The sequence below is a fragment of the Globicephala melas genome, chromosome 7 (genome assembly GCF_963455315.2).
Source record: "Globicephala melas chromosome 7, mGloMel1.2, whole genome shotgun sequence".
NCBI lineage: Eukaryota > Metazoa > Chordata > Mammalia > Artiodactyla > Delphinidae > Globicephala > Globicephala melas.
Genome location: NC_083320.1, coordinates 18,683,064 through 18,709,289, shown reverse-complemented (window position 1 = coordinate 18,709,289; position 26,226 = coordinate 18,683,064). Strand labels below are relative to the sequence as shown.

At 55.7% G+C, this 26,226-nt stretch overlaps 1 protein-coding gene across 1 annotated transcript in view; it reads right to left on the bottom strand.

Moving 5' to 3' along the window:
- Positions 1-2,068: 2,068 nt before the first annotated feature.
- CFAP65 (cilia and flagella associated protein 65) overlaps positions 2,069-26,226 on the bottom strand; it is a 61,805-nt gene continuing 37,647 nt past the window's right edge. Inside the window, exons 13-36 of the mRNA XM_070046039.1 lie at positions 25,775-25,975; positions 25,186-25,545; positions 22,862-22,999; positions 21,202-21,447; positions 20,405-20,629; positions 19,352-19,510; positions 19,018-19,168; positions 18,433-18,561; positions 17,135-17,348; positions 16,696-16,824; positions 12,597-12,773; positions 12,240-12,306; positions 11,982-12,092; positions 9,386-9,577; positions 9,120-9,278; positions 7,821-7,964; positions 7,521-7,634; positions 7,221-7,328; positions 5,090-5,134; positions 4,650-4,852; positions 4,067-4,195; positions 3,138-3,527; positions 2,316-2,453; positions 2,069-2,201 (exon numbers count right to left, since the gene is read on the bottom strand). Of these exons, the coding sequence (XP_069902140.1) occupies positions 2,069-2,201; positions 2,316-2,453; positions 3,138-3,527; positions 4,067-4,195; positions 4,650-4,852; positions 5,090-5,134; positions 7,221-7,328; positions 7,521-7,634; positions 7,821-7,964; positions 9,120-9,278; positions 9,386-9,577; positions 11,982-12,092; positions 12,240-12,306; positions 12,597-12,773; positions 16,696-16,824; positions 17,135-17,348; positions 18,433-18,561; positions 19,018-19,168; positions 19,352-19,510; positions 20,405-20,629; positions 21,202-21,447; positions 22,862-22,999; positions 25,186-25,545; positions 25,775-25,975 (4,062 nt within the window). The remainder of the gene's footprint in view (positions 2,202-2,315; positions 2,454-3,137; positions 3,528-4,066; positions 4,196-4,649; positions 4,853-5,089; positions 5,135-7,220; positions 7,329-7,520; positions 7,635-7,820; positions 7,965-9,119; positions 9,279-9,385; positions 9,578-11,981; positions 12,093-12,239; positions 12,307-12,596; positions 12,774-16,695; positions 16,825-17,134; positions 17,349-18,432; positions 18,562-19,017; positions 19,169-19,351; positions 19,511-20,404; positions 20,630-21,201; positions 21,448-22,861; positions 23,000-25,185; positions 25,546-25,774; positions 25,976-26,226) is intronic.

Genomic DNA, 26,226 nt, shown 5'->3' with positions numbered 1-26,226 from the left:
GGAAACAAGAGGCCTCGGGATTATGAAGTTTGGGAAAGGCAGTGAGCTGCAGTGCCTGGGAACCCCATCAGGCAAGGGCTACCGGACCCCGTGTTTGTCCTTTTCGATCAGTCTGTCTGTCTTGAACATGGGAAGACTGAAGGATGGGTCAAGGAGATGGCAGGGAGTGAACCCTCAGGATGTCAGCACCAAAGATATGTGGAGGAGCTGGACTTGATCCACTGTGATTCTAGCTCCCCCCACCCAGATTTCCCACACCTCATAGCTGCTGTTCCAACCCCTTGAGAGCCTCAAACTCCCCAGGTCAGGGGCCTCAAAAGCATTGCTAAAAGCCCAGAAACTAGGATATGGGGAGTGGTGGGACCCACGCGGGAGGCCAGACCAACCCCCCTCATTGCACAAATGGGGGATGGGGGTTGGAGGAAAGCCCGAGGAGAGGCCATGAAATGACTTGCCCAAGGCCACAGAAGTCGCTGGGACAGAGCCGGACTAGAAGGCGGGTTTTCACCTCCGGAAGGGCTCCTGACCAGGCCCACAGCCCTCCATGCCACCCGGTGGAGCCTGCTCCGCCGGCCCGTATTATCCGGAATCGAGCCGGGCAGCCCAGGAGTTGCGGGCAGGACCAGGCAGTGCGGGCGGGGCCGGATGGGAGCCGGATCTCCCCGGGGAGCGGCGCACAGCCTCTCCGACCCTTATGGCGGCGGCGGCGGCGACAGGTGCTTGCGTGGCGATCGGGCCGGGCCCCCGGGCGGGTGCTGAGAGGCCGCCCCTGCCTCACGCGAGCCGAACGAACAAAACGCTCAGGTCCGGTTTGTGCGAGGGGCTCGTCGCGGGGCGGGAGCGGAGGGCCCGGGGCCAGGCTGTGGCCCTCGGTGGTCTCCTGGTCCTGGTCTTCGGCGAGCGCAGTGCGGCACAGCACTCCGCTAGCTGCCGCCCTCCCCTGCGCGCGTCTGCGGCTGACACGTCGGCGGCCGCAGTGGCCACTACAGGTGCGCACCTGGCCCGCCCCTCCCTTCCTGGCCACCTTCCACCCGGCCGGGCCCTGCCTGGCTTGGTCCCCAGCGCACGCCCCGGAGCTTGTGCCGGAGCCCCGGCTCAGCGCGCTTTATACGGCCTACTGAGTCCCCGCCCCTAGACACACACACACACACACACACACACACGCTCACGCACACACACACTCACACCTGTCCGGGCGCCCGTTTGCTCGAGGCAAATATTGACTCAGAGGAGGCGGAGCGCCCCTCTCCCCGCCCCCGCCTAGGCTTTGGGGCCGGAGCTCCTCCGAGGCCTTGGCGGTGGCGGTGGAGGGGGGGGGTGTCGGGGACCTGGGCGCCTCTGGAACAACACCAGATGTCACTTTTCCACCCACCTGCCTCGGGGAGGGGGGGTGGAGCCGAGGACAGAGGCTGCCAGGCGGAGGTTAGGGGGAACCGGAGGTGGGTATCCTAGGGAAAGTGGGACATCCCCTGGTCTGGGGATTCAGATTCACGATGAGAGTCGTTTAGTAGGGTCTGTGGCCCGCTGTCTAGCGATGATCTTCACCCGCACCCCAGCGTCTAGTTCTTGGCCCTCCGCGAAGTGCCTCGATTTCCCAACCTCAGCAGAGTCCCGGGAGTCCGGCAGATGCTGAGAAAAAGCTAGAGGTGGAAGGGCCGAGCCTCAGAGCAAGCGCGGCGGGGAAAGGGTAGGGGTGGCAACCTTGCTCCGCGGCCACCTGCTGCGCAGACCAGGCCTGGCGCTCGGCTCCTGTCCACCCGGCTCTGCTGGGTCAAAGGCCAGCCAGGCCCCGCCCGAAGCGCCCTCCACTGGCCAGACCAGGTCCAGCGCCTGGCAGCGAGCAGCGAGAACTCTTGCCCAGCTGCCGAGCGGAGTGGAGAGGCGCAACCTCCCAGCCCCTAAGTCTCCAATGAGTCGAGGCGGTCCACCTTGGCCGCTTCCACCATCTGTCCCTCTGAGACCGCGCGCGCGAGTTCTTGTCGTGTCGGGGAAATAAAGTTAAGGCAGATATAGAAATAAAGCTATAGATGCTTTACTGGGGGGTGATGGAGAGGGGGGCGGGAGGAACCTAGAGCTGCAAGTCGGAGGGGGTGGGCGCTGGCGTCTGCAAACAGTTGGTGGGGGGCGGCTCAGTCGAGCCGGGCATCTCCGCTTGCTGCGGCCCCGGGGACGCCGCCGGCAGCGAGTCGGGAGTCAGAATCCTGGATGACAGAAAGCTCCAGGTAGGGGGGGTCGGGGAGAGGCTTCCCGCCGAGCCTGCCCGTCCCTGAAGCCCCTCGCGCCCCTCCAGCGGCCGCTGGCCCGGGCCCCCCCACCTGGGAACGCTGAGCGGCGGCAGGGCGATGACGCGTGGCCGCGAAGTGAGCACCACCTCCCCGCGGCTCGCCTCCACCAGGATGTTCTGGATCATGTTCTCCAGCAGCGCCTCCTGCAGGCTAACGAAAGCCGGGAGCCTACGGGGCGGGAGGCGGGGGCGCCGGGGTCAGCGCCGCCACCGACCGCGCTCTGGTTCTCCGCTGGCCTCCTCTGTGCTGTATCGTTTGCCGCGTGCTCTACGTGGATTCTCATTTTAACTCCCCGCCCTCCCAACACTATGAGGCGTCCTTGTTCCAATTTTACAGACGTTCAAACTACGGCTTAAACAGACCAAGTTGCCAAACGTCACGCTGCTGCTACACGTGGTGGGATTCGAACCCAGGGAATCGGAGTCCCCATCCCAGGGCCAGGGTTGGGGAAAGGCATCGAGCGATGAGACGGTGCAGAAGGGACTCCTGGGGAATCCCACCACAGACAGAAAACCCCAGAGCAGCCCCAGGGAAAGGCGGTGCAAGAAGAGGTGGTACTTTTCTCCTGGCTCTAAAAACTCATTTAAGAGACTTTGACGGCTATAATCACCCTCCTGGAAGTGGTGTGATGGTAAACGTTAATAGTCTGCTCTTGGAGAAGAAAATTAAAGCTTGGATCGCCATTTCGTAAATACTCCCACTGAGGCCTTAAGCGTCCAACAGTGATGTCAATGAACACTGAGTTGGAAAGAGAAGCTCACACAGGTAGAGCCCCAGCACACCATCGCCTCCTAGGAGCCTTCTGCACTTGACCCCGCCCCCGCCAACCCTCACCGTGGTCTGGCTGCTTACCGGCTGATGGCCTCCTTCTCATCTTGCTCTTGCTTCTCCTTCAGTGAGACCTTCAGCTGTTGCTGCCACTGCCATTTCAGGGACTCCTGGGACGTGGGCTGCAGCGTGGGCTTCGTCTCCGTCCAGGGCAACTTCTCTTCCTCCTCCTCCAGCTCCTCCTCTCCCTCCTCTTCCTTCTTCCTCAGCCTCCGTTTGTCTTCCGCCTCCTCTTTGTCTTTGCTGACCTCAGAGCTGCTGGAGGACTGAGACGTTGCTGGAGCTAAGTGCAGGCTGCCGTTCTGGGCCGTGAACCTTGCCGACTGCTCATTCCAGAACTGGCAGAAGTAAGGCATTTGCTCCACCAGGTTTCGGTCCACAGCCTCATGGAAGATCTTGTCCTCCAGCAGACCCCTGGGTGGCAGGGAGGAGGAGAAGGTCCTCACTGAGAGGCCTTGCAGCCCCCTCTGGGGGGCTCTGGCTTCAGGGGTTCCCCAAGGGGTGGTTCTTGGCTACTGTGTCCACAAACAGGTGCTAGGTGGGGGGAGGGGAGCCCCTGATCAGTTGCTCCCTCCCATTCCTTCTTTAGATAAAGGCATCTCTGGGCCCCGTGGATTCTTAAAGGTGAACATTATATGGTAGAGGAAGAGCCAGGATGTCAGAGTTACACAGATGAGGCCCGGAGCCCTGGAGAGACAGTGAACTGGCTCCAGACCGCATCTACCAGCCACGACAAGGCAGAACTCGGGACCCAGCCCTGAGGATCCCTCCAGCCAGCTCCATTAGAGCTGTACCATCCTCAAGGGCCTGGGACCACCAGTGGAAGGATCTTGTGAGGAAGTTCTATCTTTCAGGAAAGGAAGGGCTGGGATTTCAGGGGCTTTGGGTGGACCCAGAATTGACGAATGAACAAGGGAGATGGAGGGGTGAGCGTTTAGGGGGTGGGTGGTCACCTGATTATGGTGGTGAGACAGTCAGTCAGGAGCTGCTTCTCCTGCTTGGAGACAGGGGCCCACTTGTCCGTGGATACTTCCTCACCAGCCTCCGACTCCTCCCTGGGGTACTTCCTCTTTGGCAGCTCCCTGGGGCAGGCCGTGGCATTCTGAGTGGCCTGGGCAAGCCACCACGCTGGGGTTGGGGGCATGAGCAGTGATGGTGGCTGCCCAGTCATGAGGACATAGGTGAGTTTGGGGCAGCCCCCAGCCTTAACCCAACATAGTGCTGCTGCATTTGGGGAACCAAGCCCGACTCTCAGAGTGGGCACAGGACCTGGAGAGGCTCCAAGTTGGAAAGGGAAGGAAGGAGGGGAGGCAGGGAGGCCTAAGTGGGTTCCCCAGGGGCTCTGGCTCTTTGCCCCCTCCTCATAAGGGCCTAACAGTAACGGGGGCATTCTGGGCCCAGCAGTGCCCCAGAAGTCCCAGTGATACTGCACGTGCTTCAAGCCCTCAGCAAGGGTTAGGTCTGGGCAGTCCTGTTCTAGAGCGGGAGGGTGGCAGAGAGCAGAGCAAGCAGACCCCTCCCTCCCTGAGAGTTCACCGGTGCAAGAAGTGGCGGGGAAAGTCAGAGAAGAAGTTGGCCAGGAAGTAGTCGGTGGCATGGGCGCGGGCAGTGAGGCCTAAGCTGAGCGTCCCTGGCGAGGGCGGCTGGGGGCATGGCCAGCGTGCCTCCTCCTTTGCGATCTTAAGGCTCCAGCTGGTTGGGCAGTTGAGACACCACTGGTTCTTGATGGGGGGCAGCGTCTTTGGGAAAGGGGAGGCATGGATGACAGGGGCTTAGGGACTGCGCTCCCATCACTGATGGGTCCCTAGCCCCCCAACCAGGTCTTTTGTGACACCCCTGGCATTTCATCCGCACCCATTGGCACTTTCATCCCTCCCTTCCAGGAGACTAGACCAGAGGTTGGACGTCTCTCTGGAGAGGAAGCAAGGATCCTCTCAAGTTATCCCAAGGAGACAGGCCTGGGCTTACGTCCTCACCCTGTACTTGCTCACAGGTTCACAAGCTGTACAACACGCCCTTCTCTGTGGAAGCAAAGAGACCCCCGGCTTAGGACGCAAGAGGCCTAGAGGGACTCCCCTCTTCCTCCCCTTCCTGCTGACCCACGTAGGGCCTGAAATCAATGTCAGCACCTGCTGCCCCCTTGGTTCTGCCCAACTCCCAGCCACACCCTCTTCCAGAACCTTCCCTAGGGAAGTGCTGCCTGCAGACTTGGAAAATCTGGTTACCTAACTAAAGGAAAGAAATGGAGATGTCACCAAACACTGCAGGCTGCCCCAAGGGTACTTCTCTGGTGCCCTGGAGCTTTGTGGTTTGGCTTGATAAGGAAACAGCCATCCTTATTAAGCCTTAATTCAGAAATCCCTTCTCCCATAGCCCTCAAGACATGATTTGCCTTCACAGTTGGGCCAGAGGTTCAGAGGGGAGTAGTGTCTCCCTGGGGGTTCAGTGTGGAGTACACAGGGGTGATCGAGGTGCAAGAATGCAATCGTGGGGACTTCCCTGCCGGCGCAGTGGTCAAGAATACGCCTGCCAATACAAGGGTCATGGGTTTGAGCTCTGGTCGGGGAAGATGCCACGTGCCAGAGAGCAACTAAGCCCGTGCACCACAACTACTGAGCCTGTGCGCCACAGGCCTGCGTGCCTAGAGCCCGTGCTCCGCAACAAGAGAAGCCACTGCAATAAGAAGCAACACAACGAAGAGTAGACCCTGCTCACTGCAACTAGAGAAAGCCCGCGTGTAGCAATGAAGACCCAACGCAGACAAAAAAAAAAAAAAAAAAGAATGCAACCGTGGGGAGGAGGATCCAAGGTGGATACTTCGTATCATTTATTATCAGTCTCCCCTGCATAAAGAGTAATAGCCCATGTTTAGTGAGTGCTTACTGGGTGCCAGGCACTGTTGTAGGCACTTTACATGCATTAACTCATTTAATCCTCGCAGCAGTGCCACAAAGCAGATAACAATTTATTCACATTTTAAAATATTTTGGGGCTTCCACGGTGGTGCAGTGAGCACCACCTGTCTGTCTGCCAATGAAGGGGACACGGGTTTGAGCCCTGGTCTGGGAAGATCCCACATGCCACATAGCAACTAAGCCCGTGTGCCACAGCTACTGAGCTTGCGCTCTAGAGCCTGTGAACCACAACTACTGAGCCCGCGTGCCACAACTACTGAAGCCCTCGCGCCTAAAGCCGGTACTCCGCAACAAGAGAAGACACCGCAATGAGAAGCCCGCGCACCGTAATGAAGAGTAGCCCCCGCTCGCTCCAACTAGAGAAAGCCCGCACGCAGCAATGAAAACCCAATGCAGCCAAAACTAAATAAATAAAATAAATTTTAAAAAGAATAAAATAAAATATTTTAACAACTTTTCTTTTTAACCTTTTTTTTTTTTTTTGGCCATGCTGCACAGCTTGTGGGATCTCAGTTCCCTGACCAGGGATTGAACCCGGGCCATGGCAGTGGAAGCCCAGAATCCTAACCACTAGGCCACCAGGGAACTCGCTTTTTAACCTTCTTAATATGGAAAATTACAAAAGTATTCAAAAGTGGAGAGAGTGCTACAAAGAATCTTCCATTACCCCCACCCAGCTTGAACAATTAGCAGTTCATGGCCAATTTTGTCTCATCTATACCCCATCTCTGGATTATCTTGAAGCCAGTCTCAGATGTCCTATTACCCCCCATTATACAGTTGAGGGAACTAAGAGGTTAAATAACTTGACTAAGATCACAGAGCTAGAAATCATCAAAGTCAGGAAACAAACCCGGGCAATTTGTTTCCAGAGCCTGTACCTGAAACGACTACGCCACACTCTCTTCCAGCAGAAGGTGAGCTCTGCCTGGTTTCCCCTGGGTCCCCAGTGCCCAGCACCGGGTGGGTATTCATTAAATACAGGCTACAGGAAGCAGGGAATGGTCAGCCAGCTTTCAGTATCCAGAGAGTCTCTGGGGGATGTGCTATGCTTAGCCTAATGAAAGAAATCTAATCTCTTAAGTCAGGCTGACCAGTTTTTTAGGACCACCTCGGATCAGCACCTCTGTCCCCTCTGGCAAGGCCAATCGGAAAGCTCTGTGGTGTTCAAAGCCCACCCTGCCCTCATCACCTTTGCTTTCCTATCTGTGATGGTGAACTCCACTTCCTGCCGCACCTTCTCGTCCTCCCACTCCTGCAGTTCCTTACGGTACTGCGTCAGGAGTTTCTGCCGGTACACCTGTGGCTCAGGACAAGGAGAGAGAAGACCAAGGTCTGGAGGGCCTTAGCCTGGGCCTGTTCTGTGGGCCCCCCACTCTTCCAGAGGTTGGCCTTTGCCTCTCTCTGGGGGTCTGGGGATCTCACAGACCACCCCACACCTCAAGACTGGGAGCTGTGCACCATCCCAGCTTCTCGCTAAGGCTGATCCTACCTTGCATACCAGGTCCATGCTATAGAAGCTGGCATGCACTGAGGCCTTCAGGGTCACCACAAACGGGATCGTCTCTTCAGGAGCCACCTCTCCTCTCATAGGACTCACAGACACCTGTTTATTTTGGGAAGGAGTCTCTGGACCTTCACAGGGATTGTATGGGACAAGACGGGATAGGGGGTGGGATGGGGTGGGGTGGGATGGGGTGGGATGGGATGGAGTGGAACGGAGTGGGATGGGATGGGATGAGTCTAGAGCCCCTCTGGAGGTTCTCATTCTGCAAACACAGGGAACTCTCACCTCCCCGAAGTCTAGAGCCTTCCGCTGCCAGACAAAGACAATTGTCTCATCCTTGGAGATGTTGTTGAGGAACAGCAGGCGGCTGCACTTGCTCTGCACAGGAATGTTTCCCAGGGAGATATGCGATTGGGACAGGAAGACGTTCTGTTGGTGGAGACAACACAACAGCAACTTTGGGAGGTGAAGTAGTACTCAGCATAGCAACCACTACCAGTCACTCAGTGCTTTCAACAGGCCAGGTACCACTGTAGGCAACTGACATGCATTTGATCCTCACAGTGGCCCAATATATAGGCCACTACTATATATAGGTACTACTAATCATTTTCACTTTATAGATGTGCTGCTGAGGTTCAGAGAGCATAAATAATTTTCCAAAGGTCTCTCACAGGCACAGCTGGGACAAACCCTGACAGTCTCACTCTAAAGCCTATGATTTTGACCATTAAAATAGGCTTGGAAGGGCTGAGAAATCAGAATTCGCTTAGAGAAGGCAGAAGTAAAGCCGACAAAATTCGTCTCTGAAGGATGGTTGTAAATTAGTAGGTGATCAGCTGTTGGCACCTTCACTGCGCACACAGCAGGCGCTGTGTTGTAGGGGTGTCTGGAAAGATTGAGGCCATGGAAGGGGCACTTTCTCTCTGTCTAGACCCTGAGTGCCTCCAGAGCTGAGACTTTGTCTGGCTCTTCTCTGTGACCCCACAGTACTCATCCTTCAGTAAGAGTCCAAAGAGGGTAGGAGTGGAAGAGTGGACAGGCAGATGCATTGGTGGATAGTAACTGGATGAGTGCATGGATGGAGAGATACATGGATGAATAAACAGGCATGTGGATCAGTGGGGAAATGGATGGATGCGTCATACCTCCCAACAGTGAGGAGTGTGTGAACTAAAGGTAGTATTACTGACCCTAGATATTTCAGCAAAATCCATCTACATCCAGGGGAGAGACTGTTCTATATGAAGATAATATCTCAGTGCCCTAGACTGGCAGAGCTTCTTTTTACTCCTTTCAATACCTCCATCCCAATGCCCAGAGGCAAGGGCGGGTGGAGGGCCCTGCAGCAGGTGGAGTGGCTGGAGCAGGAACACCTGTGGGCACTAGGTGGCAGGGTAAGCCTCTCATGGAGCTGGTGCTGCCTCCTAAACCTGGAGGAGGGCTGGTTCCAGGTTCACCTCTGTATCGCTCCCTTCTCAACTCCGTCTCTTCTTTCGCAGCCTCCCCACCCCTCCGCAGTGGACACCCTGGACCCTCAGTCTCCTCCTAGGCCTCAGGCCTTCCCAGATCCCTTCCCCCTACCTGTCCAGGAACCATCAGCCTCGAGTGGATGGAGCTATTGTCCCATGAGGAGATGTTGTGGAATGGGGCTGTGTCGCCCATGATGTTAGGGTCATAGCCCACTCCCTGGAAACGGATGATGGCTGAGTTCCATCCCAGGATGTGTATGGGCACATCCACCTGGGAAGTTAGGAAGGTGGGGGAAGGCACTGGTCAGAGCAAGGCCTGATGGGGAGGCCACCTCCAACCCCCGGCCCAAGCCCGTGTTAGCCCAGGCTGCTGCTCACCATGTAGGTCTTGGCCTCAATAGGTGAGAAGATCCAGAAGACGAGAGCAGTTGTACCTGGCTGGATCTCCCCTTTGGGGTTGAGGCAGCAGAAGATGGGGTGATCAAAATTTTTTTCCTGAACCTGCGACAGGATGCTGGTCTGGATCTCATATGTCACGGGCACCGAGCCACCATTATACAGCTCATAAATCTGCAGGGGGAAGGAACAGGGAAATCTCCACACCAGCTCTGGGCTGCAATGCAGAGAGCCTGGGATTCTGTGTCCACTGTAGGAGGGCAGGTTGATCCCCGTGACGTCGCCCTTACAGTCCCAGAGCTCCCTTAAATACCTCTGATTTCCCGTATGGCTTGATCACCCAAGAAGTATATAACTATATTTTCAACCTGTGACATTTTAGTATAATCTGTAATTCTTATTTTATTTGCTCTCAATTTACCTTATTTTATTTTATTTACCTCAACTTATTTTATTTACCTTACCTTATTTTATTTACCTCAACTTAAGGGGACACTAACGCTTGTGTCCCTAGTGTTGGAATTTAGGGGAATGTCCATGCATACACCATCCAGACCCTTCATCGTTTTCTAAGCTCTCATTCTAATTACCTGTGAGGCTGCCACTCCATGTCTGCCATTAGAGGTCGTTGTGCTTACAGGCAGATAAGGGAGCAGAAGGAAGATATGAGGTACCCCAAGACTAACTCCACAGTTGGGGAATCACAGAACGGCCTGCCTGAAACCAGAGATCTTCTGGTCCAAGCCTCCATGTTAGAGATGAGAAAACGGAAGACAGTGAGAATAAAGAGTTTGTCTGGATTTAGGTCCAGCCCCTCATCTTTCTCAGCACCCACCCCTGAACGCGCTGATGCTCTTTCTCTAGCTTGGACCACCCTCTGAGCTTCAGACCTGGTATCCAACTACTACTAAACAACGCCTCCTGGTTGTCTCATAGGCCTCTTAAATTCAGCCAAAACCCAACTCTTCACTCTAAAGCCTATTCCTCCCCCAGTGTATCTTGTTTCAGCAAATGGCACTACATACTTCCAGTGGCTCAAACTAGGAATCCAATACGTTTTTCATCCATCCCTTTCTCTTACTTCCCAGATCCAATCCCCAGCAAGTCCCAGGGATTCTGTCTTCAACATGTAAATTAAATCTGTTCACTTCTCTCAGTTTCCTCTGCCCTCTTGCAGGTCCAGGCCACCATCTGTCATCATCTTATGAACGAAAAAGGCAGCTTGGCTACAGTTGTGGAGTTTGGCTGGAGGTACAACTGGGTCTTCTCCAGATCTGGGGGCCTTTTCCATTGTCTATGTTCAGGGCCATGGGGGAGTGGTCTGATCTCTCTGGAAAGCTTTCCAGGAGGCATGTGAGTCTTTGCCTTCTCTTTTGAGGGTCTGGGTTTCTGGGTGGGGCTTCTGGGAAGCCAGTGGCGTAAAGGGTGGTGTAAGGCAGTGGGCAGAGCTCGGGACTATGAGATCCCCTCTCAGGTCTAGGAAGCCCATTCCTGTGCCTCTCGGCGGAGGGGCTAGAGGCCCCTGCCCAGAAGCACAAGGGCTTCTCAGTTGTTAGAAATTTCAGAGTGATGAAGTGTTTGTGAAAATACTATATCCTCTATTGGAGATTTCCAATGTACATTTTCAGAACAAAGGAAACTGATTCCCTCCAATTAATAAATAAAATTCTATAGCTTTGAGGATTTACATTCTAGCTTTTCATGCTCCAGACAGATGCCCTTTTGGGGCAGTGATTTTCAAACTGTGACTGAGACCCATTAGTAAGCAGGTTATGAAACCAATTTATCAGGTCATGTCCAGCATTTAAAAAATGGAACAGGGCTTCCCTGGTGGTGCAGTGGTTAAGAACACGCCTGCCAATGCAGGGGACACGGGTTCGAGCCCTGGTCCGGGAAGATCCCACGTGCCACAGAGCAACTAAGCCCGTGCGCCACAACTACGGAGCCTGCGCTCTAGAGCCCGTGAGCCACAACTAATGAGCCCGCACGCCACAACTACTGAAGCCCATGCGCCTAGAGCCCGTGCTCCGCAACAAGAGAAGCCACCGCAATGAGAAGCCCGCGCACCGCAACGAAGAACAGCCCCCGCTCGCCACAACTAGAGAAAGCCCGCGCGCAGCAGCGAAGACCCAACACAGCCAAAAATAAAAATAAGTAAAATAAAATAAATAAAACATTTAAAAAAATGGAACAGAATAAAATAAAAAAGAAAACATCAGAGTACTTAGCATGTAGTGGTGACGTATTGATTTGTTTTGTTTCAGTTGTATGTATGTATTGGGTTTTCCAAAATATATTAGTGTGGCTCATGGTCAAAGAAGTTTGAAAAACCCTGTGTTAGAGGAAGGAACTCCCTGCTTTTGCATGGGACTGAGGCCTGGCAAAAGGTTTAGAACCAGTGCCAAGAAGCTGAAGCCTCTCGCCTTGGGTCTCTCCCAGTTGCCCAGTCTTGGGGTTCAACCTGTCACCCCAGCTCTTAGAGTGAGGGCAGGGTCCTTGTCATCCTGTCAAGGGCTGATACAGATACACAGAGATCAATACTGAAGCCTCCTGGTGACCAGGACAATGTACCACTGACCTGCCTTGGGGGCAGTGTGTCGCCGATGGGGACGGGGATGAACTGATGGCTGGTGGAGGTGAAGTGCACGTACTTCTGCTCCAGCTTCACTGTCACACCTATGAAATTTAGCTGGAAATAGAAAACCTGTGAGTAGCATCCTTCCCTGAGAGGAACTGAAGTACCCAGCAGAGAGATCTGGACCCCATCTCTCTGGGGAGCACGGCTCCCTGTGCCTCTCTCTTGGTTTTCCAGGACAGGACCAGGGCTGGGCCTCACCAGGATCTCCCGGCCATGGGACACCTTGAAGAGCACCGGGAGGCGATCAGTGCCAATGAACAGGTGGCTGGAAGGGAGGAGAGAGTCTGGGATGAGTTACTGAGCCCTGGTACGAGTGGAAGAGCAAGCGGTCATGGCACACCTATGGCTTTGGGGCAGCTACGTGGAAACCCTCGAGCTGGGATGGGGCAAGAGGAAAATTAAACTTCCCCTGCAGGTGGGAAGGTGGGGCCTTCTCAGGGTGGTAGCCACTCAGGATACCCTGGAGTCACACAGTGCAAGGCCAGCGTCCTCCAGGAGTCGGGGGGAAGGGGGTCTCCAGGACTGGAAGTGCAGGGCGGGCGGTGGGGGCAGCACCTGTATCTGAACTCCACCATCTGCTCTTGCCCGGGACCCAGGCTCCCAGCCTTGGGGCTGACGGAGAATATGCAATTGTCCTGCACGCGTATTTGGTGCAGCTCAGTGCAGTCGAAGTCCACCTGCTCTGCCCACAGCTCCAGGTCGATCTGCTGGTCACTTGGGAAGAGGAAGGCCCTGGGAAAGGGGTGCAAAGCAGAAGGGGTGGAGCCCCTCAGTCAGAGCAGAGGCAGGAGCTCTGAGCCCCAGGCAGGATGGATGGAGGCCTTTTCTTCATCCCCCAGCAGGCAAGCTCTCCCATGCATGGCCGGGCAAATGCGGCAGTTGTGGATTCTCGTTTCTTAATGGCCCCCAAACCCAGGAACAGAAGCAGGGTCCTGGTGACTAAATGGAAAGCAGAGATTGGGGCTCGCATTGTGGGTGCCAGGGGTCAGGGTGCTGCTTGTATATGTGGGCCACTTTGAGCTGGGCACTGACCCTGGAGGGGTTTGTGTGACAAGCTGTTAGGAAGGGCCATTTGAGCCACCTAGAAATGACAGCAGCACCAACCAAGGGTCCCCAAGAGGGCTGGTAGTCTTGAATCCAAAGCAAGGCTGGGCATAGAATGAGCGCCCCTGTAATGCCTGGTGCTGTACTGAAGCAGACACTGCACTCTAAATGCGACCAAATAAGTGACCAAGGGGTCCCAAGGTCACCATCTGAAAAGAAGATCCCTGCGCTCTCAGAGGGATGGCACGGAACTGTCCTCAAAACGGGCAGAGGTTATGAAGAGGGAACGGCCAGAAGGGGGAAAGAAAACAGCCAACGCATCTGAAAAGGCTCAAGGGGAGTCGGGAGATGCAAATCAAAACTCCCTTGAATCAATCTTAAATATTTTCACATCTGAATCGTGACAAATAGTTACATCCAATGCTGGTAAGTTTAGAAACAATGACATCTTTGAACACAGGCAGGGAGAGAAGAAATTGCTACCACCTTTTGTTGTAGGAATGATGACAGCATCTTTTAGAATAAAAAGTGCATAGAATAAAAAATGCCCTTTGACTCAGAAATTCTATTCGGGGGAACTAAGCTGCAGGAATAAACGTAAGTGTGCAGGCAGGCAGGCAGGCAGGCACGCACGTGCACACACACACAGACACACGTACTCACACAAGGATGTTGATTACAACTTTGTTAGTGATGGCAACAAATATTAAAAAGCACCGGGAACAACTAATGTCATCTAATAAAAGAGTGGTTTTAAAACATAAGGGCCATTCATATTACGGAATACTATGCAACTATTAAAAAGAAATGAGTTAGATCTATACGTCTTGATCTTTATTGACCTATAGGGAATGTTATTGACATAATGCTGAGTGAAAAGGTTATTGCTATAACGCTGAGCAGAGAGTAATACGTGTAACATCATGCCATTATGGTAAAAGAAATGAAAGGGTAGCTGCGTCCCTGTGTCTGTGCCTTGTACCAGTGCTGAGAGTGGAAGCTCATGCCAAACCCTCCAGGGCAGACTAGAGAGGGAGCTGGGGTGTTCCTTCCATCTCTTCCATCACCCTTGTATTGTTTGACTTGCTACAGGCGACTAAACTGTTTGGTCATTTTATTTGCGGGATATTGATCAGCGGCAAAACTGGTGATCTTGATACTTCGGGGATGTCTGGATGGTTTCCCTCTTGGCCCTCACCCAGTCTCCCTCCAAATGATCACAGCCCCCTTTTCCCTGCCAGTCCTCTGGTGTGGGCCCCCATCTTGGGACTGTGGAAGCCTGCCAACCTGTCCCCCTGCCTCAAGCCACGAATCCTTCTCAGAAGGAGAAGGAGTCCAAGGCCCTGCCCGTCCCCCTATCAACGTTGCAGCCACTCTGTGGCCTCTTCTCTTACCTATGCCCGCGCTACACCCTCCATCTGGGAGGCTCTTCGCAGCCTCTCTTGCCTCCGCTCCCTGGGTTGCAGGTCTAGCTTGGCTGTAGCTTTCTCCAGGAAGCCTTTCTCATGTGCCCACCCCCACCTACCACTTCCAAAACAGAGGCAAGTGGCTGCACAAGCCTCTGTCACAGCACTTGTCACCCTGCACCGAAAGGCCGGTCCGCCCCACCTGGAGGGCAGGGCCTGGGCTCATCTGCATTGCTATTCTGAGCTCTGGGCCTGGAGCCTACACCTGGGAAGCCCCAGTCAACATTTAGCCAATGACTTAATGAATGAGTGAGGGAACAGATGATGTTAACCAGTATATCTGATGCCTGTGAGGGATCACCCCTTAAATGCACGGCAGCTTTTCTGTCCTGCCTGCTGCTGCCTGCAGGCCAAGTCCACACTCCCCATTTCTTACTGGTCTTGGCAGGAATAAAACCTTCAGTCTGTTCCTTACGAGTTTAGCAGAGACCCGGCTAGAATTTTCAAAAATAGCCTTCTAAGAAATTGAAAGGAAACACAACAACACAGAAAGCCTAGGAGAGTCAAGCCTTCCAAGGAAGGTTCCCTGCGTTTGGAATCCGGGAACAAGCACGGACTGCCTTCCTGAACCTCCAATGATGTCCCAATGGACGGCCCAGCTCGGTGGGCACTCTGCCCGGCTTTCCTCCCGCCCCAGTTTCCAACAACCTGGACCCTCTCCATAGAGAGTGTGAGCTGGCTTGCTCCTACACAAATACACACGCACGCACAGTCCACCAAAGTACCCTGCTCCACACCAGGACACAGGCCAGCGCCGCTTTTCCTGCCCCCACTCCTGAGCCCTGCAGGGGCCTGGCTCCCAGCCACTCAAACAACCCCGGGAATGGCAGATCCAGAGCTCCAGGCGGGCCCTGGGCCTCCCCCACCAGCCTGCCAAGCTTCCCAGTCACTCAGGGCCAGGAGCCCTGAGTTACGCACAGTCCCGGCCCTTCTCAGACAGGAGCCGCCTAATAAATCAGCTCCCCCGGCATCCTCCACCACCAGGAGGGGCAGGACGACCCGGAGAGTACAGGGTGGCCACTGCACCCCGGATGATGCAGCCCCCCACCAGCCTCACCCACGCGCACCCCATGGCTCGGCTCAGGCAGGAAGGTTCCTGAGATCACAGATGGCCACCCCCTGCATATGTTCACCCTTATCCACTCACTGCCATGCCCAGGCTGGGCCCCTGGCTCTCTCCCCCAAGCCTGACCCAGACGGGGACACTTCTTTCTCACCTCCATCTAGCCAAGCAAAGTTGGAAGTCATCAGAAGGAAGTTTATTAGGAAATCGAGGCGCGTGGCAGAGGAAGGGAGGGAAAAAAAGAAATGGCGATGGCATGGAAACAGGATGCTTACTGGGCACCAGTTTGGGGCCCCAGTGGGAGGAAAGCCAAGCACAGGAAGGGCCCAGCTTGGCGGGCTCAGGTCTCCAGGCCTGGGCCCCCTGTGATTGGGGAAGTGCAGCCTGCCCCATGGCCAGCCTCGACCCTTCCTGCAGCTCACTGGCTTTGCTTAGCCCTGTCATCTCCCTGACAACGGTGCTGTGGCAGCAGAGCACTGTCCTTCCCTGCCAGAGACCCTCAACTCGCCCCTGTGCAGGCCCGGCCCCCATTGGCCTGGGGCTCTGTCGGGGCTGCCCCAGTGCCTAGCACAATGCCTGGGACGCAGGAGCACCTCGCAGCTTCTTGCTGACTAACCAGTGTAGGCGGGGATTCTGGAGTTGGACAAATCTGGGCTTGAACTTGGCTCTGCCTCTAATGGCTGAATGCTCTTGGTTGAGTCCTTAGCCTCCCATCTGTGAAAGAGTCAGCAGAGGGGGATTTTTTTCACAGGGTCGGTGTGAGGCTCGGAGGAGAAGAGGCTCATAAAGGCCAGCGGCTAGCGTGCAGCAGATGCGTGACGGTTACTTCTCATTTCTTAAGCTCTGAAGATGACCCTGCCAGTCTCCATAGGGTGATTCGACCATTTCTGAGCCTGTGGACGCGACTCAGCCAGTGACAGGTCTGGTGTCCTGCTGGGCGACCCTAGTCCCACCCTGGCCTCTACATCCTTCAGTGGGGGCGGGGGGCACACTTCACAGATACCAGGCATCCAGGGCTACCACCAGCAAGAGAAGGCCTCCAAGCCCCTGTCCCCCGGCCCCCCGGGCCCCCACACTGTACCAGTCCAGGGGCACCACTCCACCGTTCTTCAGGGCCAGGAACACCACAGAGGGTGGGGCATCTATTGGTGCTGCCCCAAAATTGAAGTTGAGCTTCAGAGGGGTGAAGACAGAGGGGATCTGGCTGGTGCTGTGTGGAGCAGAGAAATGGTCTCAGAAACAGGGCTGCGGACAGGATGGGGCCCTTCCAGGGGTGGCTGGCTTGGCACCCATCTCCCCATAGGTGGGAATTGGAGAATCTGGGACTCAGGGGCAGGGGTGGGTCAGCACTTTAGACCTCAAGCCCATCCCTGCCTTCTCCATGCTCCTCCGGGGATGGGCAGGAATTGGGGAGGAGATAGGGACCCCCTTCTTGGACAGGGCCTGGGGCTGAGGGCATGGACGGAAAGCTCCAAGAACATCCCCAGACAGGCCCTGCCTCTCCCCCAGGCCCACCTCACCTGTGCCGGGTGGGCGCTTGGTAGGTGAGTTCCCAGGGGGTGGGGTCGCGCTCCAAGTAACTGTTGAGCAGGTCTAAGGAGAAGAGGCGCCACAGGTGCTTCCGGGTGATGCCCTCGGCGCTGCCCATGGAGCAGATATCCAGGATGGAGAGTAGGGGGTACACGGCCATCAGGGACACGCGACACAGCTCCTGCTTCTCCCCAACCTTGTTATCTGGGGGAAAGCGGTGCGAGAGAGAGGGGTGGGCTCACCTCCCAGCTCCCCTGGGGCGGGGCGTACAGGCTGAGGATGCAGGGGTCCCGGGAAACCTGTCCTAGGACCCTTGCCAGGAGCAGACTCTGGGATGCTTCCAACAACAGCCAAACTTTATCTGATACTTTCTATGGACCAGGCACTGTCCTAAGAGCTGTGCAAACACCACTGTGCACTGTTTTCAAACTATTGATTACACTTACTAATGGCTTTATTGAGATATAATCTATATGCCATAAAATTAACCCTTTTAACACATACAATTCAGTGATGTTTTTTGTATATTCAGAGTTGGGCAACCATCACCACAAATTTTAGAACGTTCTCAGTCTTTCCCAAAGAAACCCAGTACCAAGTAGCTGTCACTCTCCGTTCACCCCTGGCAACCACTAATCTACTTTCTGTCTCTGTAGATTTGCCTATTCTGGGTGTTTCACATAAATGGAATCATACAATGTGCAGCTTTTTGTGACTGGCTCCTTTCACTTGGCGTAATGTTTTCAAGGTTTGCCCCTGTGGTAACATGTACTTTATTTTTTTGCCTGTGCACCATTATTATCCCCATTTTACAGATGTGGAAACTGAGGCATAGGGAGGTTAAACAAGTCGCTAAGATTACATGGCTAATAAGTGCTGAGGCCAGGATCCAATTCCAGGGAGTCCACACTCTTAGCCACTCTCCTGTGCTGGACTCTTATTAGGCAGCCCCGGGGCAGGATGGTAACAACCTCATTTTATGAAGGAGGAAACTGAGGCCCAGGGCAGCTGAGGATTTGCTTACGATCCCACAGTAAATCAGCACAGCGCCCAGCCCTTCACGTTGAGTCCTCCACAGCTCAGGCACACACAAACGGACACCCACACATACAGATGTGGTTGGTATGAGGCATATACACCAGACACCCAAAGGCACACCCTGGCACACTCACACCCACTCTGCCAGCTCTGTCTGAACCCTCGGCATCCTCCCACCCCAAGTCCTGCTCACACAGTCCTCCCCCTTTCCTCCCTGGTCCTGACTCTCCGTGCCAGATGGCCCAGGTACCTCTGTGGGAGAGGAGAGAGTAGTTGATGGTCCAGGAGTACTGGGAACGGTGTTTGGGACAGGCGGTCAGGCAGATGGTGTCCTGGGACCGGGGCGGCATGCTCCCCTCTGTGCGGTCCAGCTGCAGAGCTGTTCAGGAATGACCGGGTGGGGTCAAGGGCAGAGGAGGCCCTCAGTGCAACACAGGGAGGTCCAGCCTTTCCTCTTGCTCCACCCCAGATACTCTCCCCTGGACCAGCATTGCTCTGGTTAGAGAGCAGGCCCTGAGCCAGGAAATGGGGAGCAGAGTGCTTCCTCCAGATCAAGACAGTGTGAGGACGTGTCTTGGTGTCACTGGCATCTGCTAAGCACTTTGCGCCACCTAGCTGCCCGGTGAGGCAGGCTCCACCAGCAGCCCCATTTTACAGATGAGGGAGTTGAGGCTCAGAGAGGACAATCACCCGGCAACGCCACACATCTAGGAAGTGGAAGCACCACGTTTTAAGCCCTGCTCTGCCTGCTCCCGAGCCATGGTCTGGTTAACCAGTCTTAACCAGCGCCCCTCATTGCCTGCCTCCCAGCCCAGTCCCGCCCAGGCCTGAGTACCGAGGGGGCCATTGCCGACAGCCTCAGGGCTGCACTGCTCCAGGAACAGGCGGTAATAGAGGGTGCAGTTGCCGTCATTCAGGAGCACCAGCATCCTGGTCTGCTCGCTGTTCACCAGCACGTTCCCAAAGTCCAGCTCCTTTTCCTTTGCCTGAGGGCCAGAGTCAGCCAGGCCGGGGTGGGGGGCTCCCCCAGGTCCACGGCCCCGTCTTTCCCAACCCTGGCCTCAGAGAATCCCCAAGGAAGGACAGGTTCAGGCACCCTGGGGCCTTCCCTCCCGCAGGTGCCCTGGTCCCCTGCCCCCTCCCTTCCTCGCCGGGGTCCTCCCACTCACGGAGAGGCTGCTGCGGAGGCCCATGCCCACCAGCCGGAGCAGGTAGTGGGTGGTGGCGGAGGGCTTGGTGTTTGGGGGCAGGCCAGCTTCCCAGACCCACATCCCCTCTCGGAACAGGTACTTGCTCTCCTCCAGAGGGCTGAAGGTCCACGTCAGCGTCTGGGGTCACAAAGATTAGCCCTGCATGGGGGTCTCTGGGAACCCCTGCCCAGGCTCTTGGACGTCTAAGGTCCCGCTGCAGGATATCAGGCTATGGTGACCCATCCTGAGTGTCTCCCCGTGCCAGGCACTTACACACATCTTGTGCTATGTTATCTCCCTTAGCCCCTCGATCCCTTAGCCCCACGAGGTAAGCGGTATTCTTCTAGTGCCTCATTGTCTGATGAGAAACTGGAGACTCAGAGAACTGGGGTAACTTGCCCAAGGTCACACAGCTGATGAGGGCGCTTGGCAGGAGCTGGGGTGTGAACTCTTGAGGCGGACTCCCAAGTCTGTGTGGTCTCTCGCCTTGCAGGTTGCTACCCCCGGCTTCTAACAGACACCGTGTGTTGGTGGTTCTTGCCTCAAGTTGGGCCTCCCCAACTAAGAGGCCCTAGACCAGGGATGGGAGGCTGCTAGTTTGGGCCCCACCCATGCCCCCCCCCCAGGGACCCGCCACTTTGACGTCCGCGAGCCCTCTTCCTCACTCCTTAATGGTAGCCACCCACTTGTCTCCACACCGTCTTCCAGTGATCTCTCCACGGTGGGGACCAGGGATGGAGAATGGACTCGTTTCTGGGCACTGACATCAGAAACCCTGCTTCAAGTCCCAGCTTTGCACCTCCTAACTCACAGTCTCAGTAAATGGCTATTGTTCCCCTCTAAGTCTCAATTCTTCTTTGTAAAATGGGGGTGTGGTAACAATCATACCGACCCATAAGGCTGGAAGAAGTGACTGTGGATTGAATGGGAGGGTAAGCCTGCCCCCTGATAGGCATGAGTAAGAGACGCTGGTGCAGGTGAGGATGACGGGCCCCTTCCCTCTGGCCCTCGGCAGTGTGGCAGGGCACTCACCAGGCTCTCATTGGGCTGGATAATCCCCCTGGCGGGCTGCACGGCCAGCATCTTCCGGTGCTGCTGGGAGACCCTCCACTCAAACTCCAGAGGTAGACGCGACGGGTTTTGGAAGGTGAAGAGGCTGGTGGAGGAGCAGCCCACCCAGGTGGGCTTGAAGAAGACGCTTTTACAGGCGTCCAGCTTCAGCTGCAGCGGCTCCTCCCGGCTCTGCATGCATACCTCCTGGGGCCAGTGAAGGGAGGACAGTGCCCTGACGTCACCCTGCAGCCCTGGCTCCCCCAAAAGTCACGGGCGGGCAGCTTTTCCCCCCTCGGAAAGGGCAGCAAAAGGCCCTCCCCCAGCCTGCACACGGGCAGCTTCTGTCAAAGGCAGAGTATGTAGTGACTGACCCAGGAGATAAGGAAAAGAACTCAGGGACTGAAAGAGGATGTACAGACCATTTCATGGGCCAGACATGGGTCCAACACCCTGGACCCTTTCCCTGCCCTGGTCCCAAACACCCCTCTACCACCTGCAGATATGAGTCTTCGGGTTGCCCCCAGTCCTTCCTTGGGGACCTCTGTACCCCTTTTCTTGTCCCGACCCCATAAGGTGGACAGGCAAGGTCCTGAGGATAGCTGTTCCCAGATGTGGCCGAGGGGTCCTCTCCCTGCCGTGCCACTTCCTGGAGGAGGAACAGCCCCTGGGCCACTTTAGGGGAGCTTTAGGGGCCAGGTCCAGAATGTGGCTTTGAAAAGGGAAGCCCCAGACTATGGCCCCCTCCCGAGGACCCCGTCCTTACCCCTGCCTCCTACCTTGAGATACTGGGGGCAGAAATTGAACTGCAAGTAGAAAACATGCTGCTTCCAGGAGGTGCCCTTGGGGTAGGTAGAGATGAGGAAGATCTGGTGGGCCCCAGGGGGCACGAGGCCCGAGCTGGGCCGTAGGGAGACGTCCGAGCTGCTTCTGGGGGCCAGGTTGAAGGTCAGCAGCATGGAGCCTGTGTTGGTCAGGAGCAGGCTGCGGTAGGAGGGTTCACTGGGGGACACTGCCGGAAATAGCTGGGGTGCGAGAGGAGAGGGACCCACGCTCAGATCTACATGCCCTGCCCATCCCCACCTCACACACACACACTCAGGGAAGTCTGTGTGGGCTTGGGTGGCGCCATGTCTCAGGAGATCCAAGATGCCTCTACACAACCCAGTCAGTGCCCTGGGGGCGGGGAATGGAGGAACACAGCTTGGCACCAAAAAATGCTTCTGTCCTCCAGAGACCTCCAGGCAGAGAGATGGGGTGGCCACAGGAACAGGCTCCGGGAAACTCAGGCCCCTGAGACCCCCCACCCCAAGTTTCTTCCACCTTAGGGCGCCCTCAAATCATCCTTTGGAGAACCCAGTTTCCAAGATCTTGGTCCAGAAGCTCTGGGGGTAAGCAGCCCCTTCTAGAGGATTCTCATGCTGGTAGCTGAGGGGAACCCCACTCTGGGAAAGGGAAAGCCCCAGCAATCCCAGGTTCCAGACATTCCTTAAGCATTTAGGGTGTGGCCAGCACCAGGCAAAGAGCTGGGCCGGGTACCAAACACAAGGCTGGAATCGCTGCCCTGGGCGCCCCATGCAGCTGGGGCGATGAGCACCGTGCGTGAGGCAGTGGGGGTAGGGGGGCAACACGGGCCCAGAATCTGCTGGATTTTAGTAAAGGCCACAAACTGCTACGAGGAACTGGCCGAGGGAAAGGGGTGGGGGTCAGGGTCAGCGAGGGGGCCCCTGTGCCGTCAGGAGGGCTTTGGGAAGCCCTAACTAGTCGGGAGGCAAGACCACCCCAAGCACATTGTCCAAAAGTGGCACCTTTCTAGCAACATGAGGGGTGGGGGAAGTGCAGACGGATGAAAAGACTGACGATGGAAATGGAAGCTGGGAAGAGGCACCGAAGGAGAAACCAGGATTAGGACTTGGCCGCCTGGCTCTAGAATCTATGTTTCTCAGCCTTGTGGCATCCTGGGGCTCAGGTCAGACGGGGCCTCCAAGGGCCCTTCTGAGAGACCTGGGAATGATGACTCCCTGAGGATGGGGTTACACCGAGGGGCGGGCTCTGCGACCCCTCCAGAGCTGGATGATCCCCACGGGCAGGGGCTCATAACGTGGGTGGTCATATCCCTAGCAGGCACTCAGTAAACACAGCGAACGGAGGAGCTGGAGACTTTTAAACCTGAGTGAGAGGACCGGGGAGTATTTCAGATGGGGCAGGCCGGAGCCATAGGTCTAAGCCCCAGCCTCTTCCCGGTCCCAGTGCTGCGGTCCAGGAGAGAGTCCTTGATGGGCACAGAGCCCCAGGGGCTGGCAGTGGGGAGGTTGGGATGGCCAGGGAGGGTGCTCGACATGTTTCTGAGGCCATCAGAGACAGGAGAGGGATCTGCAGGCCATGGCAGAAGCCAGGCTCCCCTGTTCCACCTCTCACTGCTGCTGGGGCCACGCTCACCTTGGGGGCATCCAGGGTATACTGAGGGATGTGGTGCTCCAAGTCAGCACAATAACTGTGGCCTCGTGCCCGGAGCCTCAGGCACCAGGACGGGCACACAGTGCAGTCCTCTTCGATATTGTTGTAGCTCCGCAGGACCTGCAGGAGGGCCGGACCCATGGATAGGCTGAGTCCTGTGTCTGACCCTGTGGGGCACCCCCGCTTGCCTGCCCTGTACTGCAGGAGCCCTACATGGGGCCCAGCGGGAGGGGCCCTCGGGGAAGACAGCTCGGAGAACAGCAGTCATAGCAGCCCCTCCCGCTGTGCGCCAGGCCCTGCCCTGAGCACTCAGCAAACGTGCTCTTTGATCCCCCCAGTCAGACGAGGGTGGGGCTGGGATGTGAAAGCAGCATTCATCCTGCAGGAATGTGCCCAGAGAGCACTGGCCAACAGAAATATAATGCAAGCCACAAGTGTGAGCCGCAAACGGCATTTTAAATGTTCTAGTCCCAGCAATCCCACTACTGGGCATATACCCTGAGAAAACCAGAATTCAAAAAGAGTCATGTACCACAATGTTCATTGCAGCTCTATTTACAATAGCCAGGACACGGAAGCAACCTAAGTGTCCATCAACAGATGATTGGATAAAGAAGATGTGGCACATATATGCAATGGAATATTATTCAGCCATAAAAGGAAACGAAATTGAGTTATTTGTAGTGAGGTGGATGGACCTAGAGTCTGTCATACAGAGTGAACTAAGTCAGAAAGAGAAGAACAAATACCGCATGCTAACACACATATATGGAATATTAAAAAAAAAAATGGTTCTGAAGAACCTAGGGGCAGGACAGGGATAAAGACGCAGATGTAGAGAACGGACTTGAGGACACGGGGAGGGGGAAGGGTAAGCTGGGACGAAGTGAGAGAGTGGCATGGACATATATACACACCAAACGTAAAATAGATAGCTAGTGGGAAGCAGCCGCATAGCACAGGGAGATCAGCTCGGTGTTTTGTGACCACCTAGAGGGATGGGATAGGGAGGGTGGGAGGGAGAGGCAAGAGGGAGGAGATATGGGGATATATGTATACGTATAGCTGACTCACTTTGTTATACAGCAGAAACACACCATTGTAAAGCAATTATACTTCAATAAAGATGTTAAAAGATAAATAAATAAAAAGTAAATGTTCTAGTAGCCACATCAACAAGGTGAAACGCATAAAATTTATTCAACAATACATTTTATTTAACCCAGCTGATCTAAAATCTTTTCATTTCAATGTATAATCGATATATAAGTGATGCAGGAGGCATTTTGCATTCTTCTGTGCTAAGTCTTAGAAATCAGTGTGTCTCCTCCCTTTACAGCATATCTGTTTGGACCTGACACAGTACAAGTACTCAGCAGCCACATGTGGCTGGTGATTGGCATATCGGACAGCACAGGGTTACAGCCTGTAGCCTAAAAGTCTGACAGGCTCAGCAAAGCCAGGTGTCCACAGCCTTATTCCTACGAACTTCCAAGTCCCGCCACTGCCAAGATATTAGAACAGAGACAACTAAAGACTCAGCTTTGGAAAAACTTCTCAGAAGTTTGGATAGCTTCCCAAGTTCACAGATGAAAAGACCAGGGCTCAGAGGCATTAAGGGACGTGCCCAAGGTCACAGAGCTGGTAAGGGACTCTGACCTTGACTGCACAGCTCTCCTCTTCCCTGAGCCCCAGCACCCAGCCACTGGGAGAGAACAGCAGGGTGGGTAGAGCAGAGAAAGGAGGGAAAGGGCAGGATGGACTGGAGATGAGGAGGGAGCGACACGTCTGGGGCTAAGAGACGTGGCTGGGACAGCCTGGTCAAGGGAAGTTGGACTAGAAGCCGCTCCCTACACGCACCTAATCACCAGGTGCCCCTGACTCCGCCCCCCAGGCCCTAGTTCCTGCCCACAGCTCTTTTAGAGGGACCACTTCCTACCTCAAGGACTAGAGGGAGGCCAGGAGCCACCCCGCCACACCAGCCAGGAGCCCCAGGAAACTATGTGCACCAAAATTTTCCAAAGGGCTTGAGCCCCACTGAGTTCTCCCTCTGGAGGGGTGGGAGGCACATGTGAGTGAGACATAATCAGCTGGGTCAAAAAGCCCCTTGGCCCAGGCAGGCCATGAGCCTGGGGAAACACAGACCGCGAAGGCTGTAGTCCAGCCAAGGAGACAAGAGGAGGGAGCAGAGCCTGGCACAGAGAGGATGGATCCTACATCACCCCATCACCCCCTCCGACCCCATACCCTGCCGTTCAGCCTCCAGGGCAGAGAACCCACCTTCCCCCCCTCATCTGCCCACACACCTTATAGACAGCAAAGGCTTCAAGCTCCACGGCATACAGGCAGTTGGGGTGAGGCGGCTGGAAGTGCAAGCGCATGGCTGTGGACTTGAGAGGGGGCACATCGCAGGGGTTTGGAGTCACCCAGAAGGGGCAATCAGCCCTGCGTGTCCAGGCCACAGTGATTTTGCCTTTGGTGTAGTTCATCAGGCACAGGGGGACAGGGTTGGGGTCCTTGGGCCTGGGGCAGGCACCAAAATCCACCTCAACAGGCTCAATGCTGACGGGCGGGGGAAAGATGGTCATGTCGTTGGTGCCGTCGAAGAAGTACTCGGTCATGGGGGGGATGAGGGGATACTGCGGGGCTGGTATGTCCTCCAGGTCCTGTGTGGGGAGAGCCGGTTGCCGGGGGCCCAGCTGCCATTCCTCCTGCCGCTGCCCCTCATCTGCATGCTCCTTTCTGGAAAAGGCTACAAGAGCTCCACACACGTCACCCCCGACTACTAAGGGTACCCACAGGGCTACGGAGCACAGGACTGCCCAAGAATTGAGAAGGGGGCATGAACCTGGGGAGGGTAGGTGGCCCCCGGGGCCCCAGAGGGGTCCATCGAACCTCAGTGGGAATCATCAGGGCACCGTTCTTATCCTGCTCCAGCTTCCTCTCCCTCAGCATGATGTCCAGGATGTCAGGCGGGTAGAGCGTCAGGCCCCGCACCAGGTGTGTGCGGTACCAAGCGAGGTGCTGAGGCCTGAGGATGGCTGGCTTTGTGCTGTCCGAGTGACACGTCCCAATCAGGTCGAGGAACAGTGGGTCCTGCGACATTTGTCTGTGTGAGGCTAGATTTGAGCCTCCACTTGCCACCTTGGCCAGAGACCAGCTGGTCAGGGCACAGTTTGTACCACCTTGTCCAGGGGCCTGGGTTGGGGTCGTCACTTCAAGGCTCTCTGTGCTGCACATGCTGCGTGGGGCGAGGTCCAGAACCCCCTACACCAGCCCATTAGCAGCATCAGAGCAAAGTCCTTGGCCTGGCAGCAGTCACAGCAAGACTGGCCTACCCACCCGGC